The 20,716-nt window shown below is 45.9% G+C and overlaps 1 protein-coding gene across 1 annotated transcript in view; it reads left to right on the forward strand.

Moving 5' to 3' along the window:
- Positions 1-20,716, forward strand: part of Adcy1 (adenylate cyclase 1) — a 129,498-nt gene that overhangs the window by 17,995 nt on the left and 90,787 nt on the right. Inside the window, exon 3 of the mRNA XM_052734485.1 lies at positions 18,803-18,921. Coding sequence (XP_052590445.1) covers positions 18,803-18,921 — 119 coding nt within the window. The remainder of the gene's footprint in view (positions 1-18,802; positions 18,922-20,716) is intronic.

Raw genomic sequence — 20,716 nt, forward strand, 5'->3', positions numbered from 1 at the left:
ATCAGATTTAAGAGGTGCAGTGTGGTATTTCAGCATGCACAGGCAGGATGTACAGATGAAGTCAGGACAATTAGCATTTCCTTCCTGGCCATTTTTTAATCTCACAGTCCTCGCACCACCTCTCTGCTAGTTTTTCATAAAATCCGCAGTAGGTTGTGATAGAGTCACTCCACTGTGCTGGGAACATCAGAGCATACTCCTTTTGCCTCACTGTGCTTTGTTACCTGTTACCAAACCTGCATCTGTAACCCCCTCCCACTCTCCGGCCATCGCTATTCTACGTCTATGTTGGCTTGTTTTAACTTCTACGCATAAGAGAGAACAAGACAGTATATAGTCTTCTGGTGTCTGGCGCGGATCTGCTTAACGCGACCTGATGTCCTCTGGTTCCATTGGTTTTGCAGATGGCATGGTTGTGTCCTACTCCATGGTTGAATAATATTCCTATTCCTCATCCCTCCAGCCCCTGGCGGTCACCAGGGCTGCTTTCCTGTCTTAGCTCTTGTGACTGGTGTCGATGCTTGAGAGTTTCACCTCTCTTGGTTTTGTGGCAGCCCTGTGGGTGAGGAAGGCAGATGAGGGGAGGTCCAGTCCCTATGGAATTGGGGTTCTTACGAAGGAAGTTTCCATCGGGTAACGTCACCAACCCGGTTAACCCAGCTGAATGACATTCACTTTTAAGGGTTTGTCTTTATGTGTGTGCTTTAACTGCGTAGTTGTAATTGCATCGGGATACTTTCATTGTCTGTGCCGAGGCTGGCCGTTTTGCATGGGTGTAACCACACATGGTGTATACCTTGAGTGAACTGCTCTTTGTGCATTGCTCCAGCAGCCTCTCCCACCTGTAGTTAGACATTGTGTTTTAAGAAGCTTTCCCCCCCCAAGTATTCATATAGATTTAAAGTATTTCCTTACATTTTCAGGGGTGTGAACTTGACATTTCCTGGAGTGTTTTCCTCAGTGGAGTGTACTTTTATTTCTTTAAGTAATGCCGATTATAATCCAGCCCTGAAGCACTAGTACCCTGGGTGTTCCAGGGCCACAGCATCCACCACCCTGGGGATTGTGATTAGCAGGCCCCACCAATCCTTGGGACTTGGGACTCACCTTGACTGTGAGAGGGATCCCAGGCTTGTACCTTGGCTCTGTTGGGAATCCTAGTGGTGGTGGGAGGTTCTGCATCATCTGTAGGAAATGGTAGAAGATGGTTCAGAAGGTCTGAGCTGGTGGAGCCTGAGGGAAGGAAGATAGGCAAAGACAGCCGTGAGGCGCTGCAGTGTGTACAGTGTGCTAAGACCTGTGTTCTCAGCTCAGAGTAGAACAGGAGGCTGAGCTGTTCCTGCATGACTGCTCGGGGAGGGTCTTGAGCCATGGCAAGCATGAAGACCAGACAGCCAAGGTCCCTGGCACAAATAGAGACTTGGGTTGGGGAAGGGTCAGTGTCCAGGCAAGTTCTGGATGCAGTGGGGTGAACCACAGGGATTTGGAGATCTCGGTTTCTCTCTTCCCTGGGGAAGAGTCTGTAAGTGAGGGTGCCTAGCAAGGGGAAGAGTGGGCTCAGTTCTCAAAGCAGGTGTTGCACTCAAGAGGCTCAGACATGTGGCTGCCAGATGTGCTGTGTGTCTGGGGCCCATCCTGACCATCTGGGTCTGTAAAGGGCGGAGCATTGGGCTGTTTTAAGACACAAACCTCCAGAGCCAGGTGGATCTCTGTGAGTTCAAGGCCAGCCTGGTCTAGAGATCGAGATCCAGGACAGGCACCAAAACTACACAGAGAAACCCTGTCTCGAAAAAACAAACAAACAAAAACAATAATAGTAAACAAATAAATAAACAGAAAGAAAGAAAAGAAAAAAAAGACACAAATATTTACATGGCTCTCTCCCCATCCCCATCCCCTCTCCATTTTGTCCCAGGGACTCGTGTTACAGACAGAAATCACAGAGATATTAGTGGCCACACCCCAGCACAGTGTGTTGCTCGGGGCGGTAGTGCCTCATCCCTTTCCCACTGTTTTCAATTTGGTTGCCTTGACCCTGTTTCCATAGCTGCTCTTGTCCAAGTTCGGTTATGTTCTATTGTGCCGGCAGTGTGTGCTGCCCCTGCATCTTGTAAAAACCTCTGAGTGTCCTGGGTGATGGTACCATGGGAGAATTTGCTATTTGGGAGCACTGAGGTATTCAGTACCTCCTTACAATGTGTTTTTGGTCCCAACCTCATGAAGTAGGATTATTAAATGCAGCCACTGGAAACCTGTGCCCTCTGTGGCCGGGCTGTGCTGGGGTCTGGTTATGCTTCTGCTAATGCTGTCAAGCTTGACTCCTCACATTATTTTAGGGTGTGAGGCCTCCATCACCTGAGTCAGCAGAATGTATTTCACTCTGCCTCGAAGGAAGTAAGAACATAGTTTATTTTGAGGCAAAGATAAGTGACCAAGGTCAAGGTGGGATTCAGTATGGAATGACATGCTCCATCATGCAAGATGTTACATGCACTTGCATAGCCATAAGACAACAGAGAGTCTTAAACCAATGAGTTCAACACATGCAGTCGCGGACTGTCAGGTAGGTGGGCAGCAGCCAAATGGGAAGTCCTCCTATATATAGGCTTCAGACATTCGCAGAGCACTCTTAGCTTTAGGGTTGGTGGAAGCTAAGTTGCCAAACTTACCAGTACCTTCTGAGAGGTTTACCTAACAAGCATGGGCGTGTCAGGCCATATACAAAGGTTAAAAGTAAGTTGCTGCTTTTCTAAAGAACCTGGATAGCCCACAGCAATGTTGGCTCTCATTCTGCAACATTCCAACTCCCCAGTCACAATGCTCTTTAGTCTCTAACAGAGAAGCAACAGTCTTTGGAAAGCTTCAGCCCCACATGGAAGAATGTGTGAGAAGCTATTCCTGTCTTCTCTGAATCCTTTTTGTGGCATGTGTGTGCATTCCTCTGTGTGTGTGTGTGTGTGTGTGTGTGAGAGAGAGAGAGAGAGAGAGAGAGAGAGAGAGAGAGAGAGAGAGAGAGAGAGCATGCGTGTATGTGTATGCATGCACGTGAGTGTGAGTGTGAGAGAGAGCAAGCATGTGTATATGTGTGTGAATGTGTGTGAGAATATGTATGTATGAGTCTATGTGTGTGCATGCTTGCAAGAGAGCATGTGTGTGTGTGTGTGTGTGTGTGTGAGTGTGTGTGTGTGTGTGTGTGTGTGTGTGTGAGAGAGAGAGAGAGAGAGAGAGAGAGAGAGAGAGAGAGAGAGAGAGAGAGAGAGAGAGAGAATGTAGGACTGAATGGTCCGTATGCCTGAGGCTTATTCTTTGGGGAGGATTTTGGATGTAGTAAATGACCCATCTTCCCAACTAAACGAACAGGGACTGAACCAGAGGGAAGTCTTGTCCTGTAGGATGTGCGAGGAGTAGAGCGTCTGCTGCACATTTGTTCATCCTGTCGTTAAGACAGATTAAAGTTAAACCCCTTTAAAACGAAGCGTTACCCGTGGAATGGCCTCTGTTGCATTAGTCTGCAGCGAGGGTTCTGCTTGATTACCCTGAGACTTGGGGACGGTGATGAAAGGGAGCAGAGTGAGGGCAGAACACTGCCAGACAGAGCCTCTCTACCCAGGGAGCTGTGGCCACTCCCTGCTCTCTGCCGCTTTCGGCTTGGTCACACCTTCACAGAGAACCAGTTGAATTGCTCGGAGGCTCCGGTCTGGTCTGCTTTAGAACAGAGGTGTCAGAGTTCACCCTTTGAAGTAGAAAAGCCTGAGAGAGACCAGCAAGAAGAAAGACACCCATGAGGGGTGTGAGGCCTGGAAAGGGTGGTTACAGACAAAGCAGCCAACCAAAATAGAGAGTTTGGGGCACGCAGGGATCATTTGATGCCTGGGAGAACTTGAAAACTTCAATAGATAAAACAGGCAAATTCCTAGAAAAGCATCAGTAACCAAAGGTGATCCTAGAAAGAAATCCAAAAACCTACAGCCATTAAAAATACTGATCAGAAATTGATTTATTTATTGTTACGTTGTCACATTGTGTTTTACTTACCTGGCAAGGCTGGGGATTGAACCCACGACTGCGCATGCCAGGTAAGTGCTCTCCCACTGAGCTGTACCCTAATAATCCCCGGCTGGACATTTACAAGCGTACCCCAGAGTAGCAGCAAGTGCAGAGGTTTGCAGATGAGTTCTGTCCATCAGCCGGGAAGCTGGCCCGCTAGACCTGGCACTGGCGAGAGTGTGTTCTTTGGGATTAGCATGCCCTTCCTGGTGATCCCACTGGGCGGAGCTCCCAGGCTCAGCCAGGATAGGTGGGTCAGGGGTGACTGTGGAAGCCCTGCTTCCCTGTCTAGTTTTTATTAGCGACTCTTTTGGGGCCTTTGTGATTCTGGTACCTTAGTGGACTGGGAAGGCATTTATTGGCTGCGTGTCCCCTTGTGGTAGCGCTGGTAATAAATACGTGGAGTTCTAGGCAAGAGGCCAGTGTGCTTATTGTTGGAGTGACCTGACTCTTAAGTGTAGTTTGTTTAATAGTAGGCAGGGCACCTTGCATATTGTACAGAGACCCCAGTGGTCACCCTGGCTTGGGTCAGCTTCAGTTTCTCCTGGCTTATGGTCAGATGCTGGGCAGGGGAGGTGACCACCTTTATTGCTTCCTTTTCTTTTCTCTTCTTTCCCTTCCCTCCCCCTCTCTCTTTCTTTCTAGCCCCTGAGTTGGATAGTCAGCAGGGGTGTGGTGGGATACCTGCTCCAGTCTGGATGCTGCCTGTTTGTGTACATTGTAGCAGGCATGCTATAGGGGGCTCGGTCAGACCCCTAGCACTACCCAGCTCTGTGATCAAGTCCGCTGATGTTGTTTGTCCCCAAGTGCTCCAGCATTTGGGCAGCAGAGGCCACAGGGTCCAATGTCACCTGTTTTTCTTCCAGCATTGACAGGAAGGACTCTGTGCTAGTTAGAGCCTCTCTCTGGGCAGGAGGCTTCACGACATAGCCCAGGGACTGCAGGAAGTTTGTGTGGACCTTAGATTCCTGACTCAGCAGTCTTGTTCCTCATTTGCCATTAGTCTTTGTGACAGTTGGTGATTTTGGCCGAAGTGCTGTCCCTGGACAGGCTAGTCTCCGTGGTTCTCCTGATGATAGTACCTATGCGTGGGAGCCACTGACACCAGATTGTAGAACCTGGTGTGTCTGGTGAGGAAGGGGCTCTGGAGACCTCCTGCCCCGCTGACAAGAAATTGTCATGGTCAGGTCTGCGGCTACAAGCCTAGTGTCTGCTGCATGGCTTGCGGAGGTTGGTTGAATGACCAGCCCCAGCTGTGTTCAGTACAGTTATGTGAAGTGACCTGTGGTGGTGGGGGGCGTGGGGCCTAGAGACTGCTGGTGGGTAAGGATTACGTAACACAGCTTCTGGGGATGTCTGCACTTTTACCAGGATTAGGAAAGAGCTGGAGAAATAGCAGTAGAAATTATGAGAAACAGGGTTCTCTCCAGGCCTGAGGATAGCTACCTTCTAGCTGTGTCCTGCTGTGGCTGTCCATCTGTGTATACAGGTCTCCTGTCTTCTGTTCTCAAATCTCTTCTAAGGACACCAGTCAGAGTAGCAAAGGACCCACCCTGGTGACTTTGTTTTAACTCAATTACTCTTTTTTTTTAATAGAGCTTTTAATTTTTATTAGCATTTTTCAGTTGTACAAAATAATGGATTTCATTATGGCATCTCATACATGGATATGTTTTGATCATCTTCTGTCCCTGTTATCAGTGTCCCTCCTGGTACCCCAGTGTTTCTCTCCCCTGTCTCCAAACCCTCCTTCTACTTCATGTATCATCTTTTGTGTTTCTCTTTAGTCATTATTGTTACATGTATACATATGTATACATGTGTAAGTACAACCTTCTGAGTCTGTTTCGCATTGTTCATATGTATCTGTTTTTAGGGCTGACCCCTTGGTATTGGGTAACCAGTTAGGGTGCTCCTCCCTGGGAAGTACTAATTCTCCTTCTCTTCCTTAGCAGTCGTTGATTGCCTGTAGTGCTTCATCTAGGAGTCTTGTGAGATCCCCCATCTACGATGGTGTGCTCACTGGCGTTTTGTTGAGATCTTGTTTAGGCTGCCGTACTGTTGAGATTTGATAGATGCAGTTTCCCAGTCCGATACAGAAGACAGAGCCTCTCAGCTTTGTAGAGCCTTATCTACCAGTACAGTCCCATTAGGGGTCGGGATTTTACCTGTGCACGTTGTGGGGGACACAGTTCCATCCATACTATGCACCAAGAAGAGGTCCAGGGCACGATCCAAAAATGGGGAAAGGGTGCCTGTGAGCCTAGGTGGGTGTGTACTGGGTGGAGGGTGTCATCTTTCCCCTCCAGAAGGAGAAGCACAAAGAGAAGCAAGCCTCGGCTCCCGTGGAGCTGGCGGAGAAGCAGCCTGGGATAGAGATTGGCCTCTTGCTGCTGGTTCTTTCTTGCCTATCCCTCCGGTTCTGACCAGCACTGCAGCAGCCTAGGAGCGGAGCCCCATTAGGCTTTCCCCCTATTCTGGCTGGTAGTGGCTGTGGGTAGTTCATTAGCCATCTCTGGCTTGGGATGCACCACATCTGGGGTGGGTTTCCCTTCAGGATAATTGTGGGTCAGGTGTAGTGGGTCCTCCTCTTAGCCAGGTGTTGCATACCCTCAGTGGTCATGCTAAGGGTGAGCCATCCCCACGAGGGGAACCAGTCTTTCTCATGACTGACTTCAGACAAGATGAGGCTATGATGTCAGAAAAGATGAGTCTATGATGTTTCCAGTTTCCTCCGGGTTCCTCTTAGTATGGATTCTACTACCCCACATAGTGGCTGGCAGAGGCAGCTTCTCTGGTCCTCACTAAGAAGTGCGCTGTGAACAGACGTGATGATGGGGAAGGTTCTTCATCTGGTCTCTTTTGTGTCCTATGTCCCCTCTGCCTTCAGATTCCAAATGCAAGCTGGTGACCTTAGCAGTGAACCTGAGATGATCAGGGTGAGGACAGTGGGTGACAGACCTTGACTTACAGACATGGGAGTCTAACTTGGGGTTAATGCAAAGAGAAGGGATGGGCATGGTTTCAGCTAGTGGGGTGGGTAGAGCATAGCTGCTGAAGATGCTCACCAGGCCTGGGCAGTGTGGAGGACACTGGCTGGTTGCTACAGATATGAAGACACTTTCATAAATGACCGGATGTGGAGCTCTGTAGGTTCTAACTAGACCAGGGAGGAGAAAAGTCAATCCCATTTGTAGGACTGTGTGGTGTGTGGGCAGGCCTTGAGCACATAGGTGGCCAGTCAGCTCAAGGGACTCCCTGCAGTGCAGTGGACAGAGGAACAAGTGCCCAGCACATGAGATCATCAGAAGGGAAGACAGTCCTTGTGCTGCCGACCTGTGATAACACAGAAGCTGTGTCCTGAGCCCATGCCCCTTTATTTCTCTGTAACTGGCTCTGGCCTCCAGCATCGCCTTCCTGCCAGCTTCAAGGGAGCTTTGAGCTGACAGCCTTCCCCTGGACCACAACCCTGGAGTTTTTTACTAGTCATAGCTGGAGAACACAGGACAAGAGGCATCTGAAGGGCACTATCATGTCCTGGGTCTTCTTTCCTGGTGCCCCTACAACCCACCCAGGAAGGCACTCTTGAGCCCAGCTTCCCGTTTGAGATGTAGTGGCTGGCTCCCAAGGGCCCTACTTGCTCCTCAGATGCCACTACTCAGTCAGAACCCTCCAGAAATGTGTAGCTATTAAAAGGACACTCAATTTGTTATCTTAACAAGGTAAATGGAACAATCGAGTTCTTGGCGTGTGAGAAAATTTATCAAGAAAAAGGATACTTTCTTTTAAATAATATAGTCTGGATTTTAGTTTTATTTAATTAATTTCTTTTTATTGAGACAGGGTCTCATGTATAGCAGGCTAACCTTAAACTTGCTATGTGGTTGGGGATAACCTTGAACTTGTGATCCTCCTACTCCCACTTTCTGAGAGCTGGTATTACATCCAGTTTCATGTGGTTCTAGAGACGGAACCCAGGGCTCTTTGTGGCGACTAGGCAAGCGCTTTTTCAACTGAGCTACATCCCCAGGCGCTCGGGCTGAGTTTTCAAGAGGCTGATTTATTCTCATTGTACTTCTCAAACCACTACTGCAGTTGTTACTTGGAGAACTATGAAGATTAACTGAAAGTTTAAAACAATTAAATGGTTTCTTCAGTATTTGCACAATTAGTTTTGTTATATGGAATTATGTCTTAATGCTATATGTTAATTTTATTTACTATGTTTATGTATAACCTTATATATTAACTTTATTTGACATGTGCATTAAATATGGATTAAATTAACCTCATAGTATTAGTATAGGATTATCATACAATTTAATTTTGGAATTTTTTTCCTTATTTCTCAAAGCAGCTTTCTGTCCATTAGCTGTCATGCCTTTTAAGAGTCCTCCTTCCCCTCCACTAGACATAGATACACATGATTCTACGTCCTGTCTTTCTGGATTTAACTATCTTGGATATTTCATACAAAGGGAGCCGTATAGTCCATGATCCTTTGTGAGTGACTGCTTCCCCCCAATATGAGGTTTTCAAGGTGTATATAGTTGGTTATGTCTTACTAGTACTACATTCTTTTTCATGGGCCCAGTTCTATTCGGTTGTATTGATGAACCACATTTTAGTGGGGAGGGGAGAGGAGGATGGACTACATTTTTTTATTTAACTTAATTAAAAAAATTGAGATAGGGTCTCACATAGCTCAGGCTAGCTTTGAACTCATTATGTAACTGAGACTGACCTTGAACTCCTGATCCTCCTGCCTTGACCTCCTGAATGCTTGAATTACAGGTGTGTGCCATTATGCCTGGCCATTTTGTTTATCCACTCATATTTGACTCGTAGTCGGGTTGTTTCCCTGCTTTGGTCATATTGTAAACAATAATGCTATGAAAATGGTTTAGACCTTTGTGTAGACACACCTTGTTATTTCTCTTGGGAACGTGGTAGGGAAATTCTAGGAGTGGAAATTCTGGCCATGGGATAACTTTAGCGTTTTGAGGGACTGCCAAACTGCTTTCTCGAGTGTCTGACCATTTCCTGTTCCCACCAGGAATGTGTAAATGCACCACTTCCTCTAAACTAGAATCTGGTTTATCTTATTTTATTATTAAGAGTGTTTTGCTTGCATGTGTGTGCCTGGTGCCTGGGGAGGTCAGAAGGGCACGTGGGATCCCCTGGCATTGTAGTGACAGGTGATCATGACCACCATGTGGGTACTGGAACAGAACTCCGCTCTTCTGCAAGAGCTACAAGAGCTCTTTGCCACTGAGCCATCTCTCCAGCCTTGGTTTGGCTTATTACTTTTTTCTTTTTCTTTTTTGTCATTTTAAAGCTACTTGTGGATCCACGTGTAGTCACGACAGAAGGCAGATCTTATGTGGTTTTTCCTTGTTTCCCAATGGTACTGTCTTCCTGAAGTGGCAGAGTAGTGTGACAATGAGAACATCCAGCCTCAGCCACAAGGACCCCTCTCACTGCCCCTCCAGAGCCACACCACCTCCATTCTTAATTCTCTATCTCTACACCTTTGTAACATCATAAACAGAAGCATCTGGTTTATGGATTTTTTTTATACTGAGCATAATTCTCTGGAGATTCATACAGGTTGTTGATTATATCAGTAGTTTATTCCTGTTTATTGCTAAGTGGTATTCCACAGTGTGGCTATTATCACAGTGTGTTTTACCATTCTGTCTGTGAAAGACATCCTGGTAGCTTCCAATTTATGATGATTATGAATAAAGCTGTTTTGAACACTATGTAAAGTTTTCATATGAGCATAAATACTAATTTCTCTGGCCTGAATGCCTAGAAATAGTGCAGAGGCATGTGGTATTTGCAAAAATATTGAGATACAGCAAAACTGTTTTCCAAAGTGGTTGAACCATAGAACTGGAAGGTTTTTAAACTGACAGACTCTGAGGTAACTCTAAATGTGCTAGATACTGGTCCTTCACCAGATGTGCGACTTGCAAATATCTTCCCTCAGCCTATGGCTTGTCATCGCTTTGTCTTAAGAGATTTTTGTTTTGTTTTGCTAGTGAGCAAACATTTTACATTTTGATGAGATTCAATTTATTATTTTTTTCCTGTTTTATGGCCTATTCAAGTTGTTGACTAGATCAAAGTTTCTTTTATTGCTCTGAGTTGAGTCTAAGAACACTTAACTTAGCCCTAATTCCCAAAGGTTGTCTCTGTTTTTCCAACAGATTTGCAATTTTAGAGTTAGTAGATACATCTGTGGCATGTATTTCAAGGTGATATTTAAACAAGGTGTGAGGGTGAGGTTAAGGTCTTTCTTTCTTGGTTATGGGATGGCTGCTTTGTGGTTTATTGAAAACATCATCTTTATTGGATTTTTTGTAAAAGAAAAAAATCTAAGAATATTTGTGTATGCGCGCTTCTGGGTCTTAGACTTTATTAGGTCATCCTCAGTATTCATCCTTTCCTGGACATTATCTTGAGTATTGTTACTTTGTAGTAAGTCTTGGGATTGGGTAGACTAACTCCTTCTACCTCTTGGTCTTTTTTCAAATATTAGCTGTCACTTTTCCTTTTGTTATCCATATCTGTTTTGGAGTGATCTTGCCTTTGCCTACTATAAGCATTGCTTGGACTTTGCTAACATTTGTACTGTCATCTAGAGGGAATTTGCATCCTTACAGGGTTGAGTCTTCCCTTCGTGAATGAAGATTGCATCTCCATTTACTTAGCTCTTCTGAGTCTTTACTCAGTGCCTTGATTTTCAGAATACAAACTTTACACTTTTAAAATTAGCTTGACATCTCAGCATTTTACTTTTGAGCACTTGTAAAGGTGTAGCAGTTAGTGTGTGTACACGTGTTCATTGCTACCATGTGAAAGCGCGGCAGGTTCTTGAATGTTGGTTTGTCTACGTGACTCTGAAGTTATTTGTCTTCAGATCCCTAGTGTTTTATCTAGAGACCTCCGTATACTTGGTACTTCTTCCTTCTATTCTGTAGCTCTTCTCTTACCTCATCACACTGGCTAGATTGCCAGGCACGTTATCAAATGCAATTAATGAGAGTCACTGTCCCTCTCTTGTTCCAGTGGAAGCATTTGAAGTTCTACTGTTAAATGTGGTGCCAACTGTAGGCTTTCTGGGGCTGTCCTTTATCAGTATGAGGAAGTTCTTTGTTTCTCCTTTATAAACATTTTCACCACAGATAAGAGCTGCATTTCTTTGTTTTCTCTAACAGTACTAATTGTTGTTATTTTATTCTTTATCCCGTTTTTGTGGAATATGGCATTGATATTTCAGTTCTGAACTAGCATTGCACTTTTGGATTAGATTTCGTTTGGTAGGATATATAATTCATTTGTGTGTTGGAAATTGCTAACATCTTGTTAAGGATTCTTGCCATCTCTTTTCATTTATTAGTGTGCTTATTTTTTGGTGTGTGTGTGTGTGTGCGTGCACGTGTGCATTGCACACACCTGTATGTGTGTGTGTGTGGAGGCCAGAGATCAATGTGTCTTTTCTCTATTGCTCTCCACTTTTAACTTTTATGTTTTAAAAAAGTAAATTAGTAATCTCACTCCTTTATCTCCAGTTCCTCCCCTCTCTCCCTCACCACTATCCCCCACCTTTTTGTTTTTGTATTATTTTGTTTTAAATGCACCCAGTCCAGTGCAGCTGGTATGTGCGTGGGGGCAGGGCTAGCTCTGGAGCATGGGTGGTCTTCAGTCCACATGACTGAAGAAAAGGGACCCTTGCTCCCCCGGCAGCCATCAGTTGCCAATAGTTCCTCAGCTAAGGGTGGGATTTCACAAGCCCCTCTTCCATCTGTGCTGGGGTTTTGGTTGGCGTGGTCTGTGTAGGTTTTGTGTATGCAGTCACAGTCCCTGCGGTTCGTGTGTGTAACACCTTCTCATGTTCAGAAAACACTGTTTCTCTGCAGTCTTCTACTCCATCTGGTTCTACTATCCTTCTGCTTCCTCTTGATGATCCCCCCCCCCATCTTGAGAGGAAGGGGTGTGATACAGATGTCTCATTTAGGGCTGAGAATTTTGCGGTGTTTTAGTCTTGCATGATGACTGGTTATGGATCTCTGTAATAATAACCATGTGCTATAAAGATAGGTTTCTTTGATGAAGGTTGAGAGATGCACTAATCTATGAGTATAAAGATAAGTACTTAGGGGGGCAGTTTAATTCTATGTTCATTTAGCAAATAGCAATAAGTTTGTCCCTAGGGACTATGATCTATTAGTCACAGGTTCTTGGCCTAGTTAATGGTACCAGATAAGAATTTTGTCTTGTGAACACTACTTAAATCCAAGCAGAAAATGGTTGGTTACTCCCATAACATTCATGCCACTGTTGAACCAGTGGTCATATCTTGCCAGGCCAGTCATTATTGTATCTTTCAGGTTCAAAGCTGGGTTACACCGTTGATGGCTGTTCTCCCCTTGTAGTGTGGCGGATGAAGCTTTCAATTCAGAAATTCATTACTTTCTCCATGTCCCGTGACTCAAGTGTGTGCTGTCTTCAGCAATGGGGCGTTACCATCAAGTTCTGGAGGTTAACCAAGAACAGGAGCGTTAGCCTGTATTGTTTGGGGACATCTATGGGACCCTATTGACCCCAAAACGTGAAAAGAGGTATCCTATAGCTGACACTGGGCTTTTGATGTAACAGCCTATGATGTCTGGGAGATGTCTCGATGTCTCTACCTATTATAGGGTAACTCCTTTTTAACTATTTATTTATTTTTTTTTGGCTTTTTGAGACAGGGTTTCTCTGTGTAGCTTTGCGCCTTTCCTGGAACTCACTTGGTAGCCCAGGCTGGCCTCGAACTCACAGAGATCCACCTGGCTCTGCCTCCCGAGTGCTGGGATTAAAGGCGTGCGCCACCACCGCCCGGCTCTTTTTAACTATTCTTATATATGTATATATTTTAGGAAACGTCTACGGCAGTCGATTTCTCTGTGGCTTTTTCGAAGGTTTTAGTGTTAGTTATACCTCGCCTTACTCCCTCTTCTACTCTGCCCCTCCCCCACCATTTGATCCCTCCGTTCCGTTATTCCCCTTCCTCCTTTTTACCACCTGGGTTCTATCCCCTCTTCCGTGAAGTCTACCACCATGGCCCCTCACCAGATTTTTTTCTTCCTTCTGCAAGTATTCCGATTTAAATACACATTTCTAAAGATTTAAAGCTAGCTTCCACATATGAGCGAGAACATATGGCATTTGTCTTTCCGGGTCTCTGTTACTTCACTCAGAATGATTCTTTCCAGCTCCATCGATTTGTCTGAGAATTTCATCATTTTATTTTTCTTTATAGCCAAAAAGCGTTCCGTTCTGTCTGTGTGCCACATTTTCATTATCCATTCGGTAATTGATGGAAATCTGGGCTGTTTCCATTTCCTGGCTCTTGTGAATACAGCAGCAATGAACTGAGTGGGCAAGTATGTCTGTATTAGGATATTAGCGTCTTTGAGGATACGCCCCAGGAGCGGTACAGCCGGATCATATGGCAGATCAGTTTTTAGCGTTTGGAGGAACATCCACGCTGGTTTCCATAGAGGCTGCGTTAGTTGGTGTTCTTCTTTTTCCTCGTCTATGTCAGTTTGCTATAATTTGGCTTTTTAATCTTAGCCATTCTAACTTAGGTAAGATGATATCTCAAAGTAGTTTTAATTTGCATTTCCCTTATGGCTAAGGATGTTGAACACTTAAAAAAAATATTTCTTAGCCATTTGTTTTTTCTTTTGAGAACTCTGTTTCATTCCTTGCTTTTTATTGTTTTTTTTCCCTTGGTATATAGTTTTTTGAATTCTCTGACTATTATAAATTATAACCTTCTGTTAGATGTAGAGCTGGTGAAAATTTTCCTGTTCCATAGCTGCCTCTTCGCTTGAATCGTGTCCTTTGCGGTACAGAGAGAAGCTTTTTGTCTCCTGAGGTCCCATTTGTCAGTTGCTGGTCTTAATACCTGAACTAGTGCAGTCCTGTTTAGAAAGTCCTCTCCCGTGCTTGTAAGTGAAGTGTACTCTCTGCTTTTTTCGCTGTCAGAGTCAGGACATCAGGTCTTATGCTGCGGTCCTTGATCCATCTGAAGGTGAGTATTGTGCAGAACTAGAGATAAGGATCTAGTTTCGTTCTTGTGGGTGTGGATGTTGAGTTTGATCAGCACCATTTGATGAAGAGGCTCTCTTCCCTCTAATGTGTATTTTTGGCCTCTTTCTCTAAAATCAGGTTCCCTTTTTTATTTTTTATTTTTTTTGAGACAAGGTCTCTCATTGAACCTGGAGCTCTGGATGGCCAGAGGACCTTCCCAAATGGGGTGCATCTGTTTCTTCTCCCTCTTCGTGTCACTGTGCCTGTCTTTTACGTGGGTGCTGGGATCTGAACTCTGATCTTCACACTTGGGCAGCAAGCCCTTTGCCTACTGAGCCGTTTTCCAGGCTCTCTCTAGTCATCCTTGTGATGGTGGCTCTACAGTGTTTATAGTTATTCTAGCATCTGTCCTCTGGATGTCAGCATGTGTTAGTTGTCTTTGTTCACTGAACATTGACTGCATCTTTCCTAGTTTTTGGTATTATAAATAATGTCCTGCTGGAATCTAGACATCTAGGTTATATTGCATGAAGCTTTGTCTTATTTGGGGTCTTGTGTTAGGCTGGTTTTCTGTGACATCTTACTGGCAAGGGGAGGTGTTGTTTGTTTTTGCTCTTTTGGGGGTCCCACCACATGCAGCTCCCAAATAAATCACACACAGAGGCTTATTCTTGATTATAAATGCCCAGTCTTAGCTTGGCTTGTTTATTGCCAGCTTTTCTTAACTTTATTATAACCCATCCATTTTTGGCCTTTGGGATTTTACCTTTCTCTTTTTTTGTATACCTTTCTTTCTTACTCTGTTGCTGGTTGTGTAGCTGGGTGGCTGGTCCCTGGGTCCTCCTCCTCCTCTAGCTCCTCCTTTTTTCTCCCAGATTTCTTCTTCTATATATTCTCTCTGCCTGCCAGCCCCACCTATCATTTCTCCTGTCCCACTATTGGCCATTCACTCTTCATTAGACCATCAGGTGTTTTAGACAGGCACAGTATCACAGCTTCACAGAGTTAAACAAATGCAACATAAACAAAGGTAACACACCTTAAAGTAATATTCTACAACAGGAAAGGGAGTTGTATTGATACCGTCAGGTGAAGAAAGATCCTTCTGTGGCTTCTCTGACACCATCCCTTATTAAGGGACTGGTGGAGGTCCAGCTTTGGTGGTTGACTTGGAGTGGGTGGATCAGAGCATAGACTTTTCAGACAGAGCCTTTGGCCTGGAGTACCACACTTATCACCCAGAAGTTTCCTCTTGAGAACTGCCCTGTTCTGGGTCTTTTGTTGGCCTTTCTTTTGGTTTGTGCCCAGTGACACCCTGAGTTCCTTCTTCCCCACCTCTGTGTTTGGGACACAGGAGGCAAACAGAATTCCCATGGCATGTCTTGGTCTGCGATCCCTGCCTTCTTCCCTCCAGCTTTCAATCTTGTGATGTTAGATGTGCAATAGCCGTGACTTTTATTGGCATTCCATGAGAGAAACAAGGAGAAGTTCTTCTCCATTTTCCCAGAAACAAAGCCCTCCTCACCAGATAAGAATCTGATTTGGGGATGGAGATGCAGTGGACAGAGTGCCTGCTTCACAATCTTGAAGATCTGTTTGGATCCCCAGCACTCATGTGAGAAAGGTGGGTGTGGTCCAGTGCCTCTGTAACCCTAGCCCTGGGGCTTGGGGAGTAAACAGGCAGATCTCGAAGCTCAGTGGCCAGCTAGTTTTGCCACTGGTGAATGCTGCATTCAGTGAGAGACTGTCTCAAAAGCTAAGTGGAACATGATCAAAGTAAACATTTCACTGGCTTCTGGCCTCTACACACATGCAGTAAGGTGCACATGTGTTTACACAAAATGCGCGCGCGCGTGCGCGCGCACACACACACAGACACAGACACACAGTAAAGTAAGTATCTAATTTTTACTGTGAATACCCTGCAGTGTAGGTCACAATCAAGGCACAGACACACATTAGGGTTTAATGTAGTTTTCATGGGCTATAGTGACACTTTGCATTACCCACATCTGTAATAGCGTCTGTCCATTTGATTTCTGCCTTTGATCTTACTTCATCTGCTAGATTTTATTGCTGTTACAACCTGTTTCTGATGTGGGTTGTGTTGGCGCTTCAGGGTTGGGTTTGAGATTGAAAATTAACTTCAGATATTATCTTTATGATGTGAATGGGCTACTTGATCCTTGGGGTTTTTATTCTGAGTCAGAATTCTATCTTCTTGTCCACATCTAGCTGCTTGGGAACCTCGAAAACCCTGGCAGCCAAGGATCCCGATGTAAATGATGCCAGCACTAGAGCAAGGGCAATGGGACAGTCATGTGACCGCTGACTGCCATAGCTACTTCTTGCAGTGACCATGCCATGGCCCAGCTTTCCATGTGAAGGGTTTCACAGCCCCATGCTAGAGGCCCTGTGCCGAGTCCAGCAGTAGCTTTCCTCTCTTCCCTCTGGGCTGGCACCTGTGGCCTCAGTATGCCCGATTCCCTGGAGGGCGATCTCCCCCTGTCTGACTGTTCCAGTCCTTTGACCTGCAACTCTGTTTCCGTGTACTGATGGCAACTTCAGGCAGCAATGGTCTAAGGAGGCCTCCTTATGGGCTTATGGTGAGAGTGTTGCGGGGCTTTCAGGAGGGAGGTGGGAGAATGTTAATTGTGAAGGAAGGTGTGAGTGGGTGAATGAGATGAGGCAGCCTGCCTCTGCTCGAGGAGCCTCCCCCCATTTCCTCCATGCCTCTGGGGTGGCCCTGAAGAGCACAGAATCTGTCCTTTCCTTTCCAATAGCTTTTCCCCTCGGCCTTCTGAGTGTGCAGGTATCTTTGTGTTCCCACTTGGCCTGTGCTTTTTGAATCTCGTGGCTGTAACAGTCCCTGGAAGCTCCCAGGTTGGTGCATTGTTGATTTCTGACATATCAGTGAATACTGCCCCTAGAGGTTCCTTTCAGCCCAGCACACCTGGTTCCTGGCAGTTGCCCACCTCTGAGGGCCTCATCTTTGGCTGCATCCCTAGAGGCCTGTAGCGTAGGAAGGGACCCGATGACTCCTCATCATGCTTTGCCTTCCATTCCCTATGCAAGATGCCTTTCTCTCCCCAAGAGTGGCCTGGATGGTGTCCTCTTTCTTTGTGACCCAAACTGTAAACAGGTAGTCCTGCCTTCTCTAGCCTCCCTGTATGTATGTCTGGGTCCATCAAGCAAGGAGATGCATGGAAACTGTAGTGGGAGCTGGTGTGGTGCTGGTGTGGGTACCTCCTCTGTACAGCACTAGACCCTATGGTTCTGGGGCAGGACCCTGGTGGCTTCTCTGATGTACAGATTCAGCCCTAATCATCGTCCAGTGCTGTGCCTGATTTTCTTCCTCCTAGGCATGCTTATGTTAGCAGCTTTCCTGGGTTTTCCCAGTATACCCATTGCACTTTCCAGTCACAGGATGAGCTGTGCACATTGACTGCTGTCCATGGTGTGGAACGGAAGGGCGGGGCCCTTACATCACTTCCTGGAATCATTAGGCTCTCAGGGACTGTGGCTGCCCTCTTAGCTGTCCTCCTGATGGTCTCTGTGGACACAGAGGCTCAGGTCCTTGAGAAAGTCACCAGGGTTGCAGCTGCCTTTAGTCAGAGAAGTGGCCTCTCATGTCACCATGGACCATGGTTCAGGAGAGACTCAGAGAATGGCAGGGAAGGAATGCATCCCATGGACATGACTGCTGAAATTCCCCAGAGGGAGGATGGCCAGGATGCTGGACCAGATAGTCAGGGGTCTGGGGAAGAGCCTGCAGCAGATCAGAGCAGGGATTGATCCTCCTCCTTCAACCTTGTCCTCCATAGTCAGTAGGTCCTTCTTCCCCATTCTTGCGATTGAAAGACCATATTTGGTCTTCCTTTGCAAGGCAACCTGGGATAGGTCATAAGAGCCCTGAGGGAAAATGGAGGCCCTTACACTTCAGATCCAGCACACAGCAACACAGGCCTGGTGGGTCAGAACAGGCCAGGGCTAAGATCAGGGAAGGTCACATCTTGAAGATGAGAGTCCAACTCACAGACAGGAAACCAAAGTCTGGGAGGGTGCCGGGATGGGTTTTCCAGGGTGCTTCATCCCTTCTTGAAACAAACAAACAAACCATACACTTATTCCTTTCTCCCAGGGAGAGAAAGAAAATGCTTGCCCTGCACAGATCAGGGAGCCATGAGAAGACAATGGCCAAGAGAAGGGGTCAGCTTGTTCCCGAGGCTGTGTCTTCCTGTAACAAGGAGCCAGACTCAATCTTGAGGACTATTTCTGGATCCCATTGGAACAGTAGAGGGAAGGGAGCGGGACCGAGTAGGGCCTTGGTTGGAGACAGTGGAATTTGCCAGGCTGAAGCTCCTGGTGCACAGTAGGCCGGAAGAGTAGCGTGCAAAGGCTGTAAGCACGTCTATGAGGTCAGGCCCACCTATGCTGCGTTAGGCTTCTGGAGTCAATTGCTTGCTCAGTGGTGGTCCATGTTTGAGTATCAGTCCATGGAGCTTTGGGTCTGGGCAGTGCCTTCAGGCCTGGGCGTGTGCTGGCTTGCCTGAGCAGGGTCTGGAGACACCCCCTCCCCCCGCCCCCACTTAAGACAGCTTCTCTCCTAGGCCAGCAGGAATGGGGAAGTCCTTGCTGTCTGACAAATGATGTTTCTCCTATTCAGGAGCGGTTGCTCATGAGCCTCTTGCCCCGGAATGTCGCCATGGAGATGAAGGAAGACTTCCTGAAGCCCCCAGAGAGGATTTTCCACAAGATTTACATCCAGAGGCACGACAACGTGAGGTAGGGATGGCACCAGCCCAGCCCAGCTCAACAGTGTACTGGGGGGTTTGCAGGGCAGAGGTGATGAGGTGTGTTTTTTTTTGGGGTGGGGTGGGGAGTAGAGGAGCTGAGAAGTGGATGAAGATGTGGGGAGAAAGATGGGGAGGAGGACAGGGGAGCTATAATATTTCTGTAGTTTAGGGGGAGAGAGGAGATATGGCCAAGAAGCTCAGGTGGGCGGGTGTCCAGCAAGGAAGCTGGTCCCATGTAGAGGAGCCTGTGGCCTCTTAGGTGGCACATGCCCGTTCTCTTTCACACGTTTTACATCAGTACTTGCTCTTCCGACGTTAATAGGGAGACAGAACTTGGTTCCAAAGATTGGGTTTTTGTGGTGAACTGGGGATTCTCCATTTCCGAATAATGGCAAAGTATTGCTTGAGATGGGCTCTTCCTCCTCACTTTCTTCATCTCCTCAGCCCGAGGAGGGCAGAGCTATTGTTTCTATTTTGGAGGCAAAGATCCTGAGCCTTCCATATGAACCAGCATGTGGATAGGTTGATTGAAGTTTGCTTGCTTAGATTCTGTTGAAACTATTTATCTTTATGTATTGTATAGTCTTTAAAAAATACTTTTTATTATAGCTTAATGCACTTAGAATAGCTGTCACCTGTTTGGGATTGCCACCATGCAAGTGGCACTCAGGGTGGACACAAAGTACTTTCTGTTCATTTGTTCTTTGATGGCTCTTCTGGGTGTGGGCGTCAGGACTCCCAGGCTTTGGCCCCTGAAGACATGAAAGCATGTGAAACACTCTCTTATCTTGGGTAGCACAGGTTCATACTGTAGAGCATGTTAATCAGTTCTCAGAAAATGTTATCACACACAAAAAAATGAAATGAGCCGGGCGGTGGTGGCGCACGCCTTTAATCCCAGCACTCGGGAAGGCAGAGCCAGGCGGATCTCTGTGAGTTCGAGGCCAGCCTGGGCTACCAAGTGAGTTCCAGGAAAGGTGCAAAGCTACACAGAGAAACCCTGTCTCGAAAAACCAAAAAAAAAAAAAAAAAAAAAAAAGAAATGATAAAAATTTAGAGGATAGGGTGAAAACATTAGAAAAAGAAGTTCTATTTATGGGTAATCAAGTTCAAAATATTAAGGTTAGATTAACTGTCTCTCGTCATTCACAATTTAAATGGATTTATGTCTCTCCACTTACATACAGTTGCTTCTAAGATAACCTAGGTACAGGTTAGGTCCTACCTCCATGGCCTATGGAGCAATCTTGAACTAACGATAAACATGCGGTCTTTGCATCAACAAAGTATAGCCATTAATTCAGCTCAATTGGAGTCCACCTTGGCTTCTGAGGTTACACACAGATTTTTACAATCTCTCACTTCTTTTGTTCAGGACAGAGCATTTGGCCTATTATAGTTAATTTGGGAGTAATCCTCGGAGTTGTGCTTATTTTGATTCTTGTCCTTCCAGTCATCTTTTTAAAACAAAAAAAAAGGGGAGATGGCACAGTCATATCTGCTGGGAACAGCAGAAGTCATAAAGCCAGCACAGCTACTTGACAAAGATCCGCAAAGCTGAGCCACATGATGGCTGCCATGTCACCTTTGGTTTTCATCTCCACCTGTTACATACTTGGGGTACTTTTAATATTTGTACAATTTGAGGATATTGGGTTGATGGAAAATTCCTTATGAATCATTTATGCTCTCTCTCAGGAGTACTGCTTCTAAGCTTCCTCAGGAAAGTACTGAACATACTATTCCCCCCACTTTGAGGGAGATATCCTTATCTACTTGGAGGT

This window comes from Peromyscus californicus, unplaced genomic scaffold (genome assembly GCF_007827085.1).
Source record: "Peromyscus californicus insignis strain IS unplaced genomic scaffold, ASM782708v3 Scaffold_13__1_contigs__length_99412109, whole genome shotgun sequence".
NCBI classification, from domain to species: Eukaryota; Metazoa; Chordata; class Mammalia; order Rodentia; family Cricetidae; genus Peromyscus; species Peromyscus californicus.